This window comes from Schistocerca gregaria, chromosome 4 (assembly GCF_023897955.1).
Source record: "Schistocerca gregaria isolate iqSchGreg1 chromosome 4, iqSchGreg1.2, whole genome shotgun sequence".
Classification (NCBI taxonomy): Eukaryota; Metazoa; Arthropoda; class Insecta; order Orthoptera; family Acrididae; genus Schistocerca; species Schistocerca gregaria.
The window spans coordinates 498513382-498532816 of record NC_064923.1 but is presented as its reverse complement, the minus strand read 5'-3'; the positions used below and the strand labels follow the sequence as shown (position 1 = coordinate 498532816).

Sequence of the window (19435 nt, the reverse complement as noted above, 5' to 3'; positions counted from 1 at the left end):
GAGAGAGAGAGAGAGAGAGAGAGAAAGAGACATTCAAGCAAAAGCACCTCTCAAGCAAAAGCACCTCTCACACACGTGACTACTGTCCCTGGCTGGTCATGTGTGTGATAGTTGCATTTGCATGAATATCTGTGTGCATGTGCGTGTGTGCGTGCGTGTGTGTGTTTTGTCTACTTCAGAAGACAGCTTTTTGGCAGAAAACTTACAACTTTTCTTTGTGCCTGTCTGTGACAACATTTCCACTATATTGTGAAAAGCAATTTATCCTTTTCGCAATATTGTCATTATTCCATCCTGGGTTTCCATTGTTTTACACTGACAAGACCTACACAAAATGTTCAATTGTTGTTATAATTTGCACGTTGACTTCTCTGGACTTTGGGCCACTTGTGCTCCAATATCGTGATCACAGCAGCTGTATTAACAGATAGGGCTTGATGCATTTTTGCATTTGCAAGTGGCCCAATAGCATGCTACTTTGCTGTATACTGTTCTGTGATGGTATGAAAACGCCAGGAAACTTTGCAAAAATGTCCCATGTTTTCTTAAATGAATCAGTAGACATGTATGCCTCTGCTATTGTGACACTTGCTCCTCAATGAGATATTTACTTTATACTTCATAACCAAGTCAAACTGGCTTTCATACTCACAACTTTGATACAATAGATAACAATTGGCAGGCAACAGTGAACAGTCTACTACTCAGAGCTAATTTTTCGTGCACCACCCTGTACAATTTCTTGTTGACAGAGGTGCCGATATCTCAGTTTACCCTTCTTCTTGGCTTCCATGGCAAGATACCAATGGCAGTCATCTGTAAACTGCAAATGGATATTCCCTCAAGATGTACGGCTATGTCACCTTACATCTCAACTTCAACCTTTGAGATGAATTCATATAGAGGTTCATAATCACCAACATGCTATACCTGATTGTTGGAGTAGATTTCTTATCATTTTAAGGTCTCCCTCAGCTCTTAGTCATTGATGCCTGCTTAACTCTACAGCACAGTTGTTGGTGATTCACCATATGAAAACTTGCTTTGCCAGTTTCTTGAAGTCACTCATTGACTGGCTTCTCCAGCATCAATAAAACACTCTATGGTACATTACAAAGACACCACATTAGGATCACCGGTCCATACAGTGCCTCATTGTTTACCTCTTGGAAAGCACAACCTTGCAAATCAAAAGTTCTCTTTTATGTTAGCACAAGATATCTGTTGCCCCTCAAATAGTAACTGCACCTCACCATCCATAAGAATAGCAACAGGTTAAGCCCTTGTGGTGACTATTGGCAGAATGATATCCAATTGCTACGCTGCACTGCATACTGACGACACTACTACGCTTTCATGGCAAGACAGTTTTATCCACACCAACTTCATCTTTGTTTTTTGCCATATACCCATTGCACCAGAATATATATGCAAAACTGCTGTGTGCACTTCATTTGGAATCCCACCACGCAGGGTACCCGTGTGGTCTGTGGCACCTTGTCACGGTTCGCGCAGCTACCGCCGTCAGAGGTTCGAGTCCTCCCTCGGGCATGGGTGTGGTTCGTCCTTAGTGTTAGTTAGTTTAAGTAGTGTGTAAGTCTAAGGTTCTGATGACTTCAGCAGTTTGGTCTCATAGGAAATTACCACAAATTAAATTAATTAACCACCATTTGGAATCTACAAATGCCTGCACATGCTATTTGGGACTGTGGAATACCGCCCACTTTCCAGGACTTCACGAATGAAACAACTATATTGATAATCTGCTTGTAATGTTGTCAAGTGAGGGAGAGCATCTAACACACTTGCTGCAGCAACTTTTTACTAGACTACAAGAACTTGGATTGGTAATTAACACATCAAAATGTGTCTTTGAGATAATGAAAAATTAAATTCTTAAGGTACCTTATCAGTGCACAAGGAGTCCTGCAACAGTAAGACAAAATTGAAGCTATTGGTGATTTTTGATTCATTGGCATTAGGCCATGGTCCATGGCATAGTTCTCTGCCTAATGTTTTATCTGCCTATGCTGGAGACATCATCTGAGACAAATATGACACAAAAAGCAGTTACAATCTCAAAAAAGCCAAAGTATTTTGCTTGCTGAGCTTGTAACTGCTTTCTGAGTCATTATAGTCTGTTTTGGTATTGCCAGCATTGGAAGATGAAACATTAGGCAAATAATAATGCTTTGGACCAAGGCCTAATGCCCATAAAACGATAACAGAAACACAAATATGAAAGCTTGCATTCTATGATTAGAATGGAAACTATTTCTCTGTTTCCATTGCCCGTGACAATATGCGAATTAGGTCATTTCCAGGACTTGGCAAACTTTTATTGGCGTTTGTTCTGCAACCACGCATTGCTGGCAGTGCCTCTCAATGAATTCCTTAAAGTTTCATGTAAACCTGGAACACAATACACAGTTGACCAATGAAACGAAAGCATCCTTTACCAGAGTGAATGACAGTACTCCACAGGCTACACTATTAGCTTATCCTCTTTCTGATACACTTCTCACAATTATGGTGGATGCATCACCAACTACCATTGGAACAGTATGCAACATGACTGGAAATCTCTAGCTTTCTTCAATAAAAAAATTATCACCATCACAAGCAAATTGGTCATGATAAATCACCATCACAAGCAAATTGGTCAAGATACGATCGCAAACTATCCGTGGCATAACCCTCAGTGAAAGGGTTTAGGCACACGCTTGATGGTAGACATTTCACTCTTATCACAACAGTAAACTGCCATCGTCCACTTTCTGTCAGAAGTGAAACAAGGCATCATTGCACCAGTTGGGAATGACGGTACACTTTAGGGAAATGGGACCGAGAAACAGAGAGAATACTGGGTGCACTCAGTGTGTACGCCTGAGGACCTTATTCAACATGTTGTATGGTCTATTCTGGTAGCCACTGATGGAACAAGGTGCAAGCGGCTGCAGAGTGTGGTGCACATTGGAACAAGTGGTGCCTGTTGTCTGGGCTCTGAGGCCATATGTGGGTAATTTCAGTAACTGGTAGAGAAGGTTGAGAAGACCAGCCATGTGCATGGAGCTTCAGTGAAGCTCACAATTTGCAGCATCGTCCCCAGAACTTATTATGGCCCTTTGGTTCTGAGTTGAATGGAAGGATTGATCCACAGACATCGAAGGTTCTGTGACAAGCTAGGCTGTGACTTCCTGGACTTGCACCATAGGGTTGAGAACTTAGGATTCCCATAAATGGGTCAGGTGTGCACTACACATTGGAGGCTGCTACTCAGGTAGCTGACTGTGTGTGGAGTGCACACGAGGGTCTTTTAGATTAGGTAATTCTCCATCCAATCCAGATGATGATAGCTGTAGGAAATCCAGAAGTATCAGTGAAAGATCAAAGCACCTCTCACAGGTGAGAGTATTAAAATCCTAGTGAATAACTGCCGAAGCATTCATAACAAAATGCCAGAGCTTGAAGTGCTCATGAAAAGCAGTGAAGTTCATATGATATTAGGTACAGAAGGTTGGTTGAAGCCTGAAATTGATAGCAGTGAGATTTTTGGGGAAAATGTAATTGTTTATCAAAAGGGTAGAAAAATGGGAAATGGAGGTGGTGTATTTGTCGCAGTAGACAAGAAACTCAAATCCACCAAGATAGAAAAGGAAGCAGTGTGTGAGATTATTTGGGTACAACTCTATATCAGGGGTGGACATAAAATGATAATTGTATTCTTTTATTGCTCAACAGAATCATATCGTGATGTAACCATAAACTTCAGAGAAAATCTCATTTCACTTGTACGTAAGTTCCCCAATCATATTGTAATCATCAGTGGAGACTTTAATCAGCCAACATATCATTGGGAAAATACAGTTTTGTTAGTGGTGGGTGTGATAAGGCATCCTGTGAAACATTACTAAATGTGTTTTTTGAAAACTACCTACATCATATAGTTAGGAACACCACTCCTGAAGGAAATATATATTGGATCTAATGGCAACTAATAGACCTGATTTCTTTGGGGATGTCCACTGGTATCCACAACCAAAATGCAGTTGTGGCAATGATTACCAAAGTACAAAGGACAACTGAAACAAACAGAGAGATACACATGTTCACAAAACTAGATAAAAAATCAGTAGTGTCATATCTCAGTGAGGAACTCGAAGCTTTCAGCACATAGGAGCATGTAGAGGAACTATTGTTCAAGTTTAAAAGGATAGTTGGCCATGCACTGGACAGATATGTACCAAGTAGGACAGTTCATAATAGGAGGGAACCTCCATGGTATACAGTCATTGTAAAGAAACTTCTAAAGAAACAGAAGTGACTGCATAACAGGTGTGAAACAAAGTGTAGGGCTGTAGATAGAGAGATAGTGGATGAAATGCATTTGGCTGTCAGGAGAGCAATGCATGGTGCCTTTAGTGACTACCATAGCAGAATATTGTCAAATGAAATTTCACAAAACCAAAGGAAATTCTGGCCGTATGCAAAGGCTGTCAGAGGCTCCAAAGTTAGTGTCCAGTCCCTAGTGAATGAGACAGAAACTGAAACTGACGGTAGCAAAGCGAAAGCTGATATGCTGAACTCTGTTTTCAAACGTTCCTTTACAGAGGAAAACCCAGGCAATTACCCCAATTTAAACGTTGTACAACGGAAAAGATGAATGAAATATGTTTTGGCGTCAGTGGTATTGTTAAAATTGAAAAAAGCTCCAGGCCCTGACGGCATCGCTGTCAGATTCTATACTGAATTTACAGTCGAGTTAGCCCCTCTCCTAACTGTAACTTATCATAGATCCGTTGAACAGAAAAAATTGTGCCAAGTTGTTGGAAAAAAGGACAGGTCACAGTTGTTTACAAGAAGGGAATAAAATGTATCCGCAAAACTACTGTCCAGTATCCTCAACATCAATTTGTTGCTGAAATTTAGAACATATTTTGAGCTCAAACATAATCATGTATCTTGAACAGAATAACCTCCTCAATGTCAACCAGCGTGGAATCCAAAAACATTGCTCATGTGAAACCCAACTTGCACTTTTCACACATGAAATACTGAATGCTTCGGATGAAGACAGTCAAGTAGATGCTCTATTTCTTGATTTCCGAAAAGCATTTGACTCAGTACCTCACCTAGGTTTATTGTCAAAAGTATGATCATATGGAGTATCAAGTGAAATTTGTGACTGGATTGAGGACTTTTTGTTAGTTTCCTCTGTACCTGCAACTTTTTTGTTAGTTGACTGAATTCCATAGAAACTTAAATTAAGTTCATCAGTCATCTCCTTAGTTGTGATTCTATGACCAGAGCGCACTAAGTTGCAAACTTTCACATTTTCATTTATTTCTGAGATGGAAGGACGACCAGACCATGGTTCATCTTCAAATGATTCGAGGCCATTTTTAAATCTGTTGAACCAGATGAAAACATTTGACTGCCTCATACAATTATCTACAAAAGCTGTTTTTAATAGTTCATAAGTCTCAGAAGCTGATTTCCTGGTTTTAAAACAAAATTTGACACAAACTTGTTGCTCTGTTTTTATGTCCATTTTCAAGCAGACAGAATCTGGCAACAAGCCCTAACAGACCTGCACTCAACCAGCCGTCACAACAAACTGAATAAAGGAAGCGCAGTTTCCTATCAGAGAGCGTTCAAGGACAAGGCAAAGACTCACTCCCCACCCTCTGTGTACCAGCCCGCCAAACCAGTAAGCACTAGCAGATCCATTCTTAAAACTTACCAATCACACCTCTTATTGCTCAAATGTGTGGGACCGATACCAAATACGACTAACGGGGGATATTGAATGTACACAGAAAAGTGCAGCGCGAATGGTCACAGGTTTGGTTGTACCATGGAAGAGTGCCACAGAGATACTGAAGGGACTGAACTGGCAGACTCTTGAAGATGGATGTAAACTATCACAAGAAAGTCTACTAACAAAGTTTCAAGACTCAGCTTTAAATGATAATTTAGGAATATATGACAACCCCCTACATTTCGCTCACATAGGGATTGTGTGATAGAAACTGGAGAAAAATATTGGAAATTTGTGGTAAAGTCGTATGTGAACACACTGCTGAGCTCATCGGTCCCTAAACCTACACAGTACTTAATCTAACTTACACTATGGACAACACACACACCCATGCCCAAGGGAGGACTACAACCTCTGACGGGGGGTGCCGCACGGACCATGACGAGGCGCCTTAGACCACACAGCTATAAAACGAGACCTATTGTAACGGCAGTGGGCGTAACATGACCAAACACAATCTCACTGATGTACCTCCAAGCATATAGATGGCCTCTGAGTAACTGAAGGTCAGATCATCCATCAATTGAGATGCCACCCCACACAATCACTGAGCCACAAGCCAAATTTTTCCATTTCCTGGACTGCTGCTTCATTATAAAGTTCCCTGTGAGGACGATATATACTAATAGGCCCATTGCACGGTGTTGGATGAAAGAGGAAATTGACTGTAAACAATACATTGTGCCAGTGATGCAGCTGTCAGAGCCCATGTTCCTCAGCAAATTGATGTTCCTTTCTCATGTGCTGAGCTGTTAATTGAGCGACGTGATGAGGTCTCCTTGGTCTTAAAATCGGCCTCTCTGATTCTGTTGTGTATTGTTTGATCACTGACACTGCAACCAGTTACTGCCCTTAGATCATTTTGTAAGTCCTGGGCAGTCAAAGAGTATAGAGATGGACTCATTACTTACACTTGATAGATGGCAGAGTGAGGCACTGCTCATTCATTTCACTCTTAGGCATAGAACGATACATTTGAATGCCGCCAATAAGCCATGGCTTTTAAAAGTAATTTGGAGGATTGTTCTAATTATTAAAACACATCAGAAGACTAAGAGCAGCAGTATATATTTTATCACGAACTACGTATATGGTACACTCCATCAAATTCTTATCCCTCTATTTTGAGCAGTTTATTATATGTTGCCAACGGCCTTGCTGCAGTGGCATCACTGGTTCCCATTAGATCACCAAAGTTAAGTGCTGTCGAGCTGGGCTAGCACTTGGATGAGTGACCATCTGTCTGCCAAGCGCTGTTGGCAAATGGGCTGCACTCAGCCCTTGTGAAGTAAACTGAGGACCTAATTGATTGAGAAGTAGCACCTCCGGTCTCGTAAACTGACATACGGTCGGGAGAGCGGTGTGCAGACCACATACCTTTCCATATACGCATCCAGTGACACCTGTGAGCTGAGGACGACACGGTGGCCGGTCGGTGCCATTGGGCCTTCCAAGGCCTGTTCAGACGGAGTTTAGTTTAGTTTATTATATGTTGTGCTGCATAAATTGTGTTTTCAAATGCTCCTGTTTCAGTCACTGCCCCCCCCCCCCACCCTCCTTTTTTTTTTTTTTTTTTTAAAAAAAAAAGAAGGTCGAAGGGACAGACATAGAAACATTTTGAAACATGTGGAGATGGTTGACTACTCGAACATATGGAAACACTATTTATACACATCAGACCCACAATCTAATACATTCTCAGAAATACAAGAATTACTGTTTGATTTTGATCTACTGCAGATACACATTATGAGGAAAGTTGCTGTTAACTGTGGTTATGACAAATTATGTGACACTTTTGAGTTCAGACTGCAGTCAACTTCTGTATTTTTGGGCACAACTAGTCTTCCCTTAATATTTCTTTACTTTCTTGACAAGAGAATGAAAACTATCATGAAATGCATATAGCACCATGATTGGAGGAAAACAACTCTTCAAAAGAGAAGGAGACAGTCAACTGTGATTTGAATGCAGATCTCACTGCTCCAGTTACCAATGGAATTGCTCCACAAGTATGCCCCTGTAATGGGTTGAAATTACTCTCTCTTCAATTTCTCAGAAACTGTTAAATTGCTGGCCTAATACTTAGAAATAAATTTTATTGAGTCTACTTCATTCAAATCAAACCCCAAGCCATCAACTTTAACCCCTTTTTCTTTCTTTTTATTAAATAAATTGATTGACTTAGTGCCATCATAGTTGTTGCTTTTGAGTGGGGACTGATTAGTAGGTGAAAGCTCTTCAAAACTGGTTGATTGCATGGTCTAGGCCAGGCTTTAAACACTGGCTTACCAAACAATGGTACCTTTGTGTGCCCCATGGCTCACCAATGAGAAGGCACTGTTCTCTTGCATACCTGGGCCTACATTTGACACCATATGATTTACAAACTTTTCACATTGTAGTGAATGTGACCATAATGAACACATCTCTAAAAAGACCATTGTCATGACCTTTTTGTAAAGAACAATTATTTGTTGAAGAAAAAGATAGTTGCAATCCTTAGTGTGTTATAAGATGCTAACCACAATAAATAAGTACAATACTCAGTGTCACTATGTATCCCTCATTTTGTACAGTTGATTAGGTGGACAGTGATCAAGAAATCAATTACGAAGTACAGCAATATGTAATTTTAAGGCAGAAAAAAAGTCATAGGGTCCTTCTCCATGTTCTTCATATGCATCAGTTTCAATTATACAAGTTTCATGCAATTAATTTTAAATAGCTGATGAAGAGGAATATTTAAATGACACGCTATTACTTACAAGCTAAAAGTCGTACAAATAATTGTGGCAAGCAGCGTGCTGTTTTCGATGGGGGCTCTTTCAAGTTTTGTTCGCTGGACATCATAGAGTACTTAACATCAGGAGAGGTAAAGAAATTTGAAGGAGTTTGTATCTCAAAGCAAAGTTTCTTGTCAGATCCAAGATATGGGTGTGGATCTGGAAAACCAAATGAAGGACAAAGGTCAGACGTTTGTTGGTTATTTGATAGCAATTGACGAAATCTTCAATGTAACAGACTACGTGCAGCTTGCAATATTAGTGCAAGGGCGTTGTCCTGGAACTACAAGTTTTTGAGGAATTATTATATGTTATACCTATGGATTATAAAGTCACAGTTGGTATTTGAGGTGGTTTGTGAATCCGTTAAAAATGTATGTTTGCCATGGGACAGGCTCTGTTTATGGCAACAGACAGGTTTTGTATCTTATATGAAATTTAAAAAAAAAATCAAAGAATTAAGAAGAGACATATAAAGTATAGATACACTGTTTTATCTCCCAAGGTGTGCCTTTGCAGAGAAGGTGTGCAATACAGTGATGTCATGAAGATTGTGGCACAATGTGCCAGTATTATGAGGCGTCACTGCATCCATCACCACCAGTTCAGGGGATTTTTGCAAGACTTGGAAGCAGCATATGGCAATGCCCCACACCCACCTCCCCCAGTGTGTGGTACGACCGCTTATTAAAGGCAAAGTTCTTAACACATTATTTGTAATTCAGAAGGAAAATGCCCTATTTGTGGATGCGACAGCAGATATGCAGCCAGCATTCAGTGATGACAAATAGGCTGTGGATTTTGTCTTCCTTGCTGATATCACAGGGCTCTTGAATTTGTCAGCTCAAGGGAATATTCGCTTATTCCAAACATGTATGATAAAATAAGTGCATTCATGGATGAACTATATCTCTCTGAAAGGCAGCTTGTCATAGGAAGAGTAACTTTTCTGAAAACATTTCATCGCTACAATTGCCTTCAGACTCATGTTTCACACCTCAACAGGAAAGTGTTGTGAAACTCCACCCGTCTATTCAGACCATATGTAAAGACCTATGTAGCATACAAAATGAATTCTAATTATTCAGCACACATTTTCTACTGCACCAGAGACTGTGCATTTGAAAATGCAATTAGAATTCATTGATTTGCAAAACTGGACTCTGCTCAAGGAGAGATAGTACAACACAACCAATTTGTTTATGTCAGTACTGTGATATTCACCCAGAAGAGATCCCAAAACTACAGGGGAATGCACCCAACATTATATCCATGTTTGTCTCAGCATACTTTCAACAACTGTTTTCAATTAGGAAGAGGGTAAGTACTCTTGTCAGGTCTCAGCTCCAAGATCCTACACTGAAGAGCGTACTGCATCTTGCGGTGACAAAGGGTCTCACTGCAAATATTTCATCTCTTGCAATCAAAAAGGAAATATATTGTTTTACATAATAATGAAATACAGGTATTTTTCCCTTGGATTGAATTTTTATGTTTATCACATCCTGCTACAATGGAATTACTTAATCATAGGCTTCTAACTATCCAAGTTTGTTATGTGCAGTGCTGACTATTTACACACAATCTTTCTGCCCTTCCCTCTCCATGTGCAGTAGACTCCCTGACTACCCTCACGTTTGCAGTTTGCGCACCTCTTTCCAGCACGGCCTACCAGTGGACATGCCTGCTGGAACAGCCTAGTCTAGTCTTTCCTTATGAGATTTCACTTTTTGGGTATCTTGTGTAAGACAGCTGTTATGCGGACACCACAGGCTTTTATTATACTGAGTTGACATGGGATCTGCCTCAAATTCCTTTAATTCATTTGTGCATCAAGAGATATATGAAAAATCTGCTAGCTGCAAATCTGTATCATTTAACAGGATTTTCAGATTAAGATTGTGAGAATAAGGAGGACTTAGCATACATTTTTATAACTGAAGCAGTTAATTACTGGGAAACAGATGTCACCCAGTGGACATGTGAGCAACACAGTGTCAGATTTACTAGTAATTTTCATCATAATAGAAAGCATTTTCTTTAAGTTTCTGGATAACTTTTATTCAATGCAATATACATATTTCTATCCACCATAACATTACACAGATTAATATAATCGGTAGATAAACATGCTTAACATGCTTTTTAGTCTACATACAGACATTAAATCTTTAATATACAGTTTAATATGCTTCAAACATATATTTTTCACCTCACACAATCATTCTTTAAGTACTAAATGCAGTACATAATTGTTTGTGTGTGTCTAGTTGTTCTTTACCACTGACCATTTATAAAAGAAAAAGAAATAAATACTTACAATGAGAGGTCAAGTTAGGAGTTATTGCACAACAAACTCTTAGCATACAATATTTTGATATAACTCCAGTTAGATGAAACTGCATGCCTTAACTATGGATTTAATTATGATTTTCAACCCATTTTTTTTATTCAGGACCACACCAGAATTTTAAGAATACTGTGGCTCAAAACATTAAAAGGTCTAATAATGAATTCTGCAAAGGAACATAAAGGTAAGAATATATGTTCTACCTATAGAGGGGATTTTAAAGGTGCAACTATATTCACACTGAAATTGTTAGTGTATGATCTCAGAACACATTACCAATAATGGCAAAATGTTTAATAGATGTTTCGACAAATTCCTTAAGACTTCTGCTACTGCTGCATTTGCACATATAAAAATTATAAATGAGTTGAATTTCAATACTTATCTACTTATGCAACAATGGGAGCAAATGAATGATGTGAGCTTTATACATGAAAACATCTATTATGTTATTTCCGGCAATAACTAAAATGGAAGTGAGGATGAGTAAACAAGATAAATTTCAATTTCTGTTGAGGAAATGTCTTAAAGTAGTTAAAGTACACAAAAGATGAAACTAATGCATAAAACTGTAAAATTTAAAGGTTGTGTATGTTTGAGATTTAATTAAAACAATTAAAGTATGGCTCAGGACCAAAATATAGCAAGCCTGGTGTCAGTGAAATGATATTGAGGTAATCCCTTAGATTTCAAAATATGCAGGCAGGAGAAATAGGCCCTCGTTCACACGGACAATGAGAGTGACTATCACTAATACCATATAATCTCCATATCCTCAAGCTAGATATTTTATACAATTTGCATCTGTCTTTTGTTTACATAATGACCTGCCATATACAGTATGCAAATAAAAAGGAAAAAATTGTGTCAATAACAGCATATGAGCTTGCACAATCCATTTCAAATCATTCTATATTTTACTACATACGCTGCATAACTGTATACAAGATACAGATTATGTGGTTTGCTGGACAGCTGTTTTGTTAATTAAGAGTTCCAAATATGTCATAACATTCAAAAGAAAGTCGTAACATTCAAAAGAAATATAGAGTTTTCACAATATTAATGTTAAATTTATTAAAATGATATCTATGGAGTAGCAAAGAATAAGGGGCTGATGACAAGAAGTGTGAAATCAACTGTTACTGCAAAAGTGTTGATGCAATGTGAATGGTTGATTTATGTAATTCATACGTCAGATCATGGGAAATTTGTGTCCTTGTATGTGCCAATACTAGATGCCAATTATTGTAATGAATAATGGACAATAATAATTATGATGCAGAAATGATTGCTCTCTCTGCAGAACACAACACAAAAATGGTTAGATACCACTTAAAGATGGAAAAGTGTCATCCTGCAATACGAATGCCTTGTACTCACTATGGTTCATTTAAGCAAGTGTCGCATCGCTTGGTAAGAAAAAAAAAACAATTTGCAATTACAAGCGGATGTACAGTGGAGAAAATGACAACATGCCCTAATTACGAAGTTGGACCTGCACACGTTAAATATGTGAAGAGAGAATCTCAATGCCAACTCTTACACGACTGAAAATGACAGAAAAGCTAAAAATGACATGAGGAGAAAAATGAAGATGCGGAAAAACTGAACTGATTACAAGAGTTCTAAATTTTTTCTAATCAACCTTTTAATTGGATAAAAGCCAGTGTTTCAATCTCAGTTAATTTATGTTGAATATTTTTAAGTCAAGAGAACACAATGAAATGTCAGAATAAAGTACAAACAAAATTATATAAGAATAACACATTTAAAAACATTCAATACTGCCACAGATATGGGCACAGGTACAGAACATGCACGTATGTGCTCACTTGTATGTACCTATTACATGAGAAATTTGATCAAAATATATTTCATGATATACAACTGTCATTTTGCAACAACAGGAAGGACTAATTTCATCATAAAATTTTAAAGTGAAAACAGCTTCTCTAAGAAATTACTATGACTGTAAAATACAGTACTTGTTCATGTTTTAAATTACAATGTGTTAAAATATGCATTTGTACCAATTCAATCATTCTTATGAACCAGAATTTTTCTAGAAAAAATTCTTCATTCATTCATAAAACCTTAATAATGACCCCCCACAAAAAGGAGACTCATTTTAAGCAGTATATCATATTACATATATACATTACTGTATAACAGATGTAGGTAAACTTCTTAGTCAAGTTCCAAGCAAAAGAACTATCTCTGCACAAAGAACATGTTTAACATGTAAATATTCAGCATCAAGTAGAAGGAATGTAATGCAGTGTGTCAAGCACCAGATCAATAAGTCTGTATGGTACTTACCACAAAGCATGACACAATGATGACAGATAAGCACTGTCATACAGACACAAGTCTCAAACTGTAATAGTTATTTATATATTATATATAAGATAACTTAAATGTAATTGACTATTTTCTGACAATTAAGTGATATGCAGACAAAATCACTGTTAAAGAGTATCTGTTGGTACTGTGCTAAACATGTAAAATCAGTGGACAATAGTAAAAATGATGTCAAATTTGGATCAATAAATTATCATTCAAATGGCCTAATATTCCATGTTACAAAACAGATATACTTTGGAGCTAACAAAACATCTGGTGTTTAAACAGATTTCATTGCCCTGTAATTTTGGACAAATATTCAATAATTTTACAATTAAAATTATTTAAATTTTTTTCACCTACATATCACGTAACAAGCATACTACTGCAGCAATATGCCAGGAAGAATGATGAACACACTGAACTGTATATACAAATAAATTAATCTACTGCATTCAAATCAGAAATACAAAGTATAAAGGCAATTTCTGTTTCCTGCTATAAACCCGAGGCGAAAGTGTTACTAATAACTATAAAAATATTTTCACATTACATAAGTTATGACTCTGACTGTCAAAAGCTTTAACATTTGTTCACATTTTTACTACGTGGACATTAGAAAGCTTTCTTTAGTGGCTCCATACAATACACTGCACTCAATGGATGTTGTATTACAACATGACGGTGTTATCTTTTTTCCGAAGTTATCATCACTTTAATACCACTAATTAGCTAAAATGTACACAACCAAGTGTAGACTGTAAAGTGGAGGAGAAAAGGGACAAAAACAAGTGCCATAATGTGTGTGTGTGTGTGTGTGTGTGTGTGTGTGTGTGTGTGTGTGTGTGTGCTGGAATTAGAAGTTCAGTAATAACAACGAAACACCACCATACAAATGTAATATGTTTTACATTTTCCTCTCTCTCTCCCTTGTGTGTGTGTGTGTGTGTGTGTGTGTGTGTGTGTGTGTGTGTGTGTGTGTGTGTGTGTGTGCATAAACTTAAAAAATTATTCAACAAAATATATTATTATGTATAGCATCTATAAAACAAAGGCATTTTAGCCACACAAAAATGATGACTTTGCACAAATGTTATAAGGACAAAGATCTTACAACATATACAAGTTTTCTGGCACACATTGTTAAGATATTTCTTAAATGTCTAATGGTTAGGAAACTTCATTTAAATCATGTATAACATTTCCCAGTTCAAGTGCCCCTCGGCAGAATCCATGTCCATATTTATAAAGCCAAAAAACTTGTAACACATCATTACAGAGCATTCTACATAAAGTACTATCTAAAAAGCCCAGTGTAAATATTACACTGTCAACAAACATGTTACAAAATGTACATTATTTTGCTTTGGTTACAGAAACATTCAGCATTATGTACATTACATATTTTCTCTGACCAATGTTGTAGTCTGTATTGCATTTGAAATAATCCAATCATGGCCCTATATGTATATTGCAGGCAACACCAAGATATCTGTAAGTTTCAAGCACTCCCATAAAATGTATGTTCAGGAAAATTCCAGAATTAACATAAAGAGAAATATTAACATTCAGCAAATCACTGTCTTTCGACAGTGTTATTTGTCACTAAAAAATGTCTGATTTCAGTGAATCTGAAGGTTTATTTTGACACAGTACAATGAGATCCAACTCATTTGGAAAACTATTTACAGAAATAACATTAATTTTATTATTAGAAATTGTGAAGCAGTGATTTACATGAGAGTTTCGAACTCCTCCTGAAAATCACCTTCTGTGCAATGTTTTTGCAACAGGAATTCTTTATGAACAGGAATTAAGCTGGAAAAAAAACTAAAACCTCTATTTAGCCTATGACAATGTCATCCATGATTTTTAGTAATTTCACATCAACAGGCAGTGAAATATTTTTTTTATGAGTAATACACATTCTTAATTAAATGTAACCATTGTGACTTAGGTATCACATTATTTAACTTCACATCACAGGGACAGAAACTAGAGGTATGTTTGGTGCCAAATTTCAGTCAGAGATAACCAGAAATATGCCAGCAATAGTTCAGGCTAGGTGAATGTATGTAACAAAATTAAAGTGAGTATTTGAGAAAATATTATAGTGCAGCTCAGGATGTACAGCAAGATGTCTTTTAACAAATACTCGCTAGCTATGGAGCACCAAGCATACAAGATTTTCGTACCTAAACCAGATTAAAATATTTCAGGCTTGAGTGGCTGGTAGGCACATAAACAGTACTGAAAATGTTAAGATTCCATACAGTCTCTCTTCATGTGTTCTGTTCTGTTCTGTATGCCTGACTATAGTAGTTGCCTCTGAGGTACACTGAAAGCTTATCAATATTTTAAATTTTATTTATATGTCTACCAACCATTCTACATCTTAGCTGTATTGTGAGCTGCTACCTTTGTTCCTTCCACGATTTGCTTTCAACCTAAGATTTTCCATCACCAGATAAAAATATATGAATATCAATGATACTGAGTTACAATGGTTTCTGAAAATGGGAAATTTGAAGCTCAATTCAATGAAACTCACTCATGTCAACCACACAGGATTTAAATCCAATGTGGATTCTAACTGTGCACTGACACAAATGAGGACAAAGCACAAAGTTTTGTCTTGTCTAACAAATGGATTCATCAGCAGCAAAATATATTAAAAACAGATAGCAAAACACCAATAAGGTACAGTGAAAAATATCACCCATGAAAGAAGCAGCACAGTTCCACAATACAGGATAATACACACTGCATTTATTTGCCAGATTAATTATATGGGATTTTGATGTTATCTCTTTTATAAGCTCACACATACTTGGTGCCCTGATTCAGACAGCTTGAGCTGTCATAGGTTTTGCTCTAAATGTAATTACGAATAAACTATACTCACATTAACATTCAATAATTTCTTCTCAGTACTACTGTTCCTACACTCTTTATACAATTACAGTTTCTGTAGGATAACGTGTAAATGCTCCCATTAAAACTGGAAGATAGCTTCACTTATGTAATTTTGATGTTATGTAGCAATTATAACAATAAAGTCTTTGTTATAAACAAAATGGAAATGTGCAAGCATATCACTGAAATACCTAAATGCTTGCACCTATAGTTCACATTTACAAAACATACAAATGAATGTGTAGAAAACTAAATTCATTTTTATTCAAAAATAACTTTGAAATCTGGTTTTCTACATCATAAAACTGCTAAGTCAAAAATATTTTTAAGACTACTTGGATCACTTAGCAAGGTGCTACAGTATCATAAGTTCTTCATATAAGACAATACTGTAATTCATAACACTCATATCAACAAATGGATTCACAAGCTGGTATATCTACATAATCACATACCTATATTTTTAATATATAGGAGGAAAAATACTAAACAATCATTCGACTGTCAGGCAAGTTTAAGATTGGTCAAATATTAAAAACACATAAAATCATGACATTTCCTTATACCTAATACAAACAACTTGTTACAGAAAGCCTACAATGTAGAGATAAGTGAATTTCATCAACAAGTTTTTAAAAGGCCGTGAAAAGAGAGAAAAACGGGGGGACAGGGAGGGAGGGAGGGAGGGAGAAGACAGACAGAAACTTTGTGAATGGTCAAACTGAATGTGGGATGTGCATAGGGAAGAGAACAATCCACAAGAAAGGAAGATAGAATGGATGAAGGATAATGGAGAGCTTGAGAAAAACAGAAATGTCAGAACATGTGAAAAGAAACAAAATTATAAAAAATGAAATAAAAATAGAAAAGCATTCATGATGTCAGCTGTGTCATTTAGGTGCTCATCAAAAAAATTGACTTATTTTATATGTACCATGCTGTTCAAATCATTCCCTTACCATTCATTTTCATCCTACAAGCCATTCTGAATATCCTAACTAGGTTGCTATCCTATAGCACAATATTTCTTTTCTCTTAATTTTCAAACACAATGGTTCTACTAATTCATTCCACCTCATCCATCCATTCACAGTACACAAATTTAAACTCTACTTCACATACTAGTGCTCTTCTGAAGCAATTATTATAATAATTTAAACATTTAATTCTACACTTCTGCTTTTGCCTCTGCCTGTCAGAAGAATGATAGCAAACATTTCCCCTCCTCAATGTTTCAGGTGATCATAAACAATATATATATATATATTTATTTATTTATATATTTAAGAGAGCTATAGAGTGTTGCTAATGCTGTTTTATAAACTGAACAACAGCAGCAGTCACTGCCTTACAGAACTAAAGCATGATCATTTTAAAAATAACTTTATTAGAAAACTTTATTTTTTCCATCAGCAACTGTAATATAATAATTTATATACGAATTTTCACTTTCAGGATATCCTGGTATTAATACAAGTCTGAACCCATTGGGTTGATAATAAATATCATCTCTGACAATGAGACTATTTAGATCTACTTTTTTCCTGACTCTTCTTCACTGGACCACCTCTTCTCCTGCTCCTCTAGCTCGTACTCCCAGCGCCGTTCAAGTTCGAGCATGTCATTTGCTATACCTGCTTCATATGTATCTTCCTGTGAATATAAGAAGGTTTGGCAAATTAAACATCCAAGTATACTGTATATAAGTCACTATACACAGCAGTATCCACGTTAAAAAACAGCTCTAGAGAAAAACAAAGTTGCACATCTCATTAAAGTAAATGCCTAGTATTCCTTGACTGCAGGATTAATTTGTCATATGTAGTGTCAAGTCACATCATACAAGGTTCTGGGAATAGCAATAGGTACAGTTATGAAGCGGTATAACCAGACAGACATAGTTGTTGGTGTTATGGTCTTCAGTCCAGAGACTGGTTTGATGCAGCTCTCCATGCTATTCTATCCCGTGCAAGCTTCATCATCTCCCAATACCTACTGCAACCTACATCCTTCTGAATCTGCTTAGTGTATTCATCTCTTGGTCTCCCTCTATGAGTTTTACCCTCCACGCTGCCCTCCAATACCAAATTGATGATCCCTTGATGCCTCAGAACATGTCCTACCAACCGATCCCTTCTAGTCAAGTTGTGCCACAAACTCCTCTTCTCCCCAATTCTATTCAATACCTCCTCATTAGTTATGTGATCTATCCACCTTATCTTCAGCATTTTCAGAATTCTTCTGTAGCATCACATTTCGAAAGCTTAGGTAAAACTAATTAGGGACTATGACTCACAGATAGGATATTGGGAAACTAGTTTTTCTACAATAGAGACTGTGTATGGAACACTTTAACAGCTCATACTCAAATATTGCGTAACTATATGGGACACATGCATCAGGTCAGAGTAAAAGGGACACTGAGCGGGGTGGCGCAGACGATTAAAGTTTTGTCTGACTTATGACAGAGTGCAACATATATGTGGTAAATTTAGCTCTCAGATACTCAAATAAAGGCATTTTATGTCTCACGAGAATCTGATTAGAAAACATCAAAAATCATTCACAAGTGTATAACACAGGATCTAAATGAAAATCAATAACAGTAAATTTATTTGATACACAGAACTTGGAAACACATCCAACAAAATACAAGGGAGCTGCTAAGGGATGCCTTGGTTTCACTCTAACAAATTCTGGTGCTTAGTTACAGTACAATTCAAGATGCATTACAGAAGGTTCTGAATATAGTTTCTTTTGTTTGTTGTTAAAACTAGTACAAGTCAAAATGTACTGAATTAAATCTGATGAGCTTTTATAAAACTTCAAACAATGCACTTATATGGAATTTAACTGTAGCAAAGAAAAACGCTATCCATAAAACTAATAAATTATGAACAGAGTTGATTGACAGCACTCACTTTAAGAAGCAAAATCTACAGTACTGCCAGAAGACACAGAGAAAAGTAAAAGGGATACACAACCTTGCCCACACTCAGTGATGAATTCTAGAAATTATCATCTGGTCTGTTAACTTGTACCGTTGTGACAAAATTTAAACTACACCAGCTGCTGTAGCTAACAAAGTTTGGAGTCAACTATGGAGAAGTTGTAATGAGATGCAGTTTTTACAAGCAAAATGAATGTGTAACACAATGGGTGGTGGCTGGGTCCCTATAGTTTGGTTTCGTTACTTATCGGTTTGGTTTGGAACAC

General features: G+C 36.9%; 1 protein-coding gene across 1 annotated transcript in view; it reads right to left on the bottom strand.

Annotated features, from left to right (window-relative positions):
• Positions 1-10641: 10641 nt before the first annotated feature.
• The window catches only part of LOC126267412 (roquin-1), a 246290-nt gene continuing 237496 nt past the window's right edge, over positions 10642-19435 (bottom strand). Inside the window, 1 exon segment of the mRNA XM_049972641.1 lies at positions 10642-17872. Coding sequence (XP_049828598.1) covers positions 17753-17872 — 120 coding nt within the window. The 3' untranslated portion in view covers positions 10642-17752.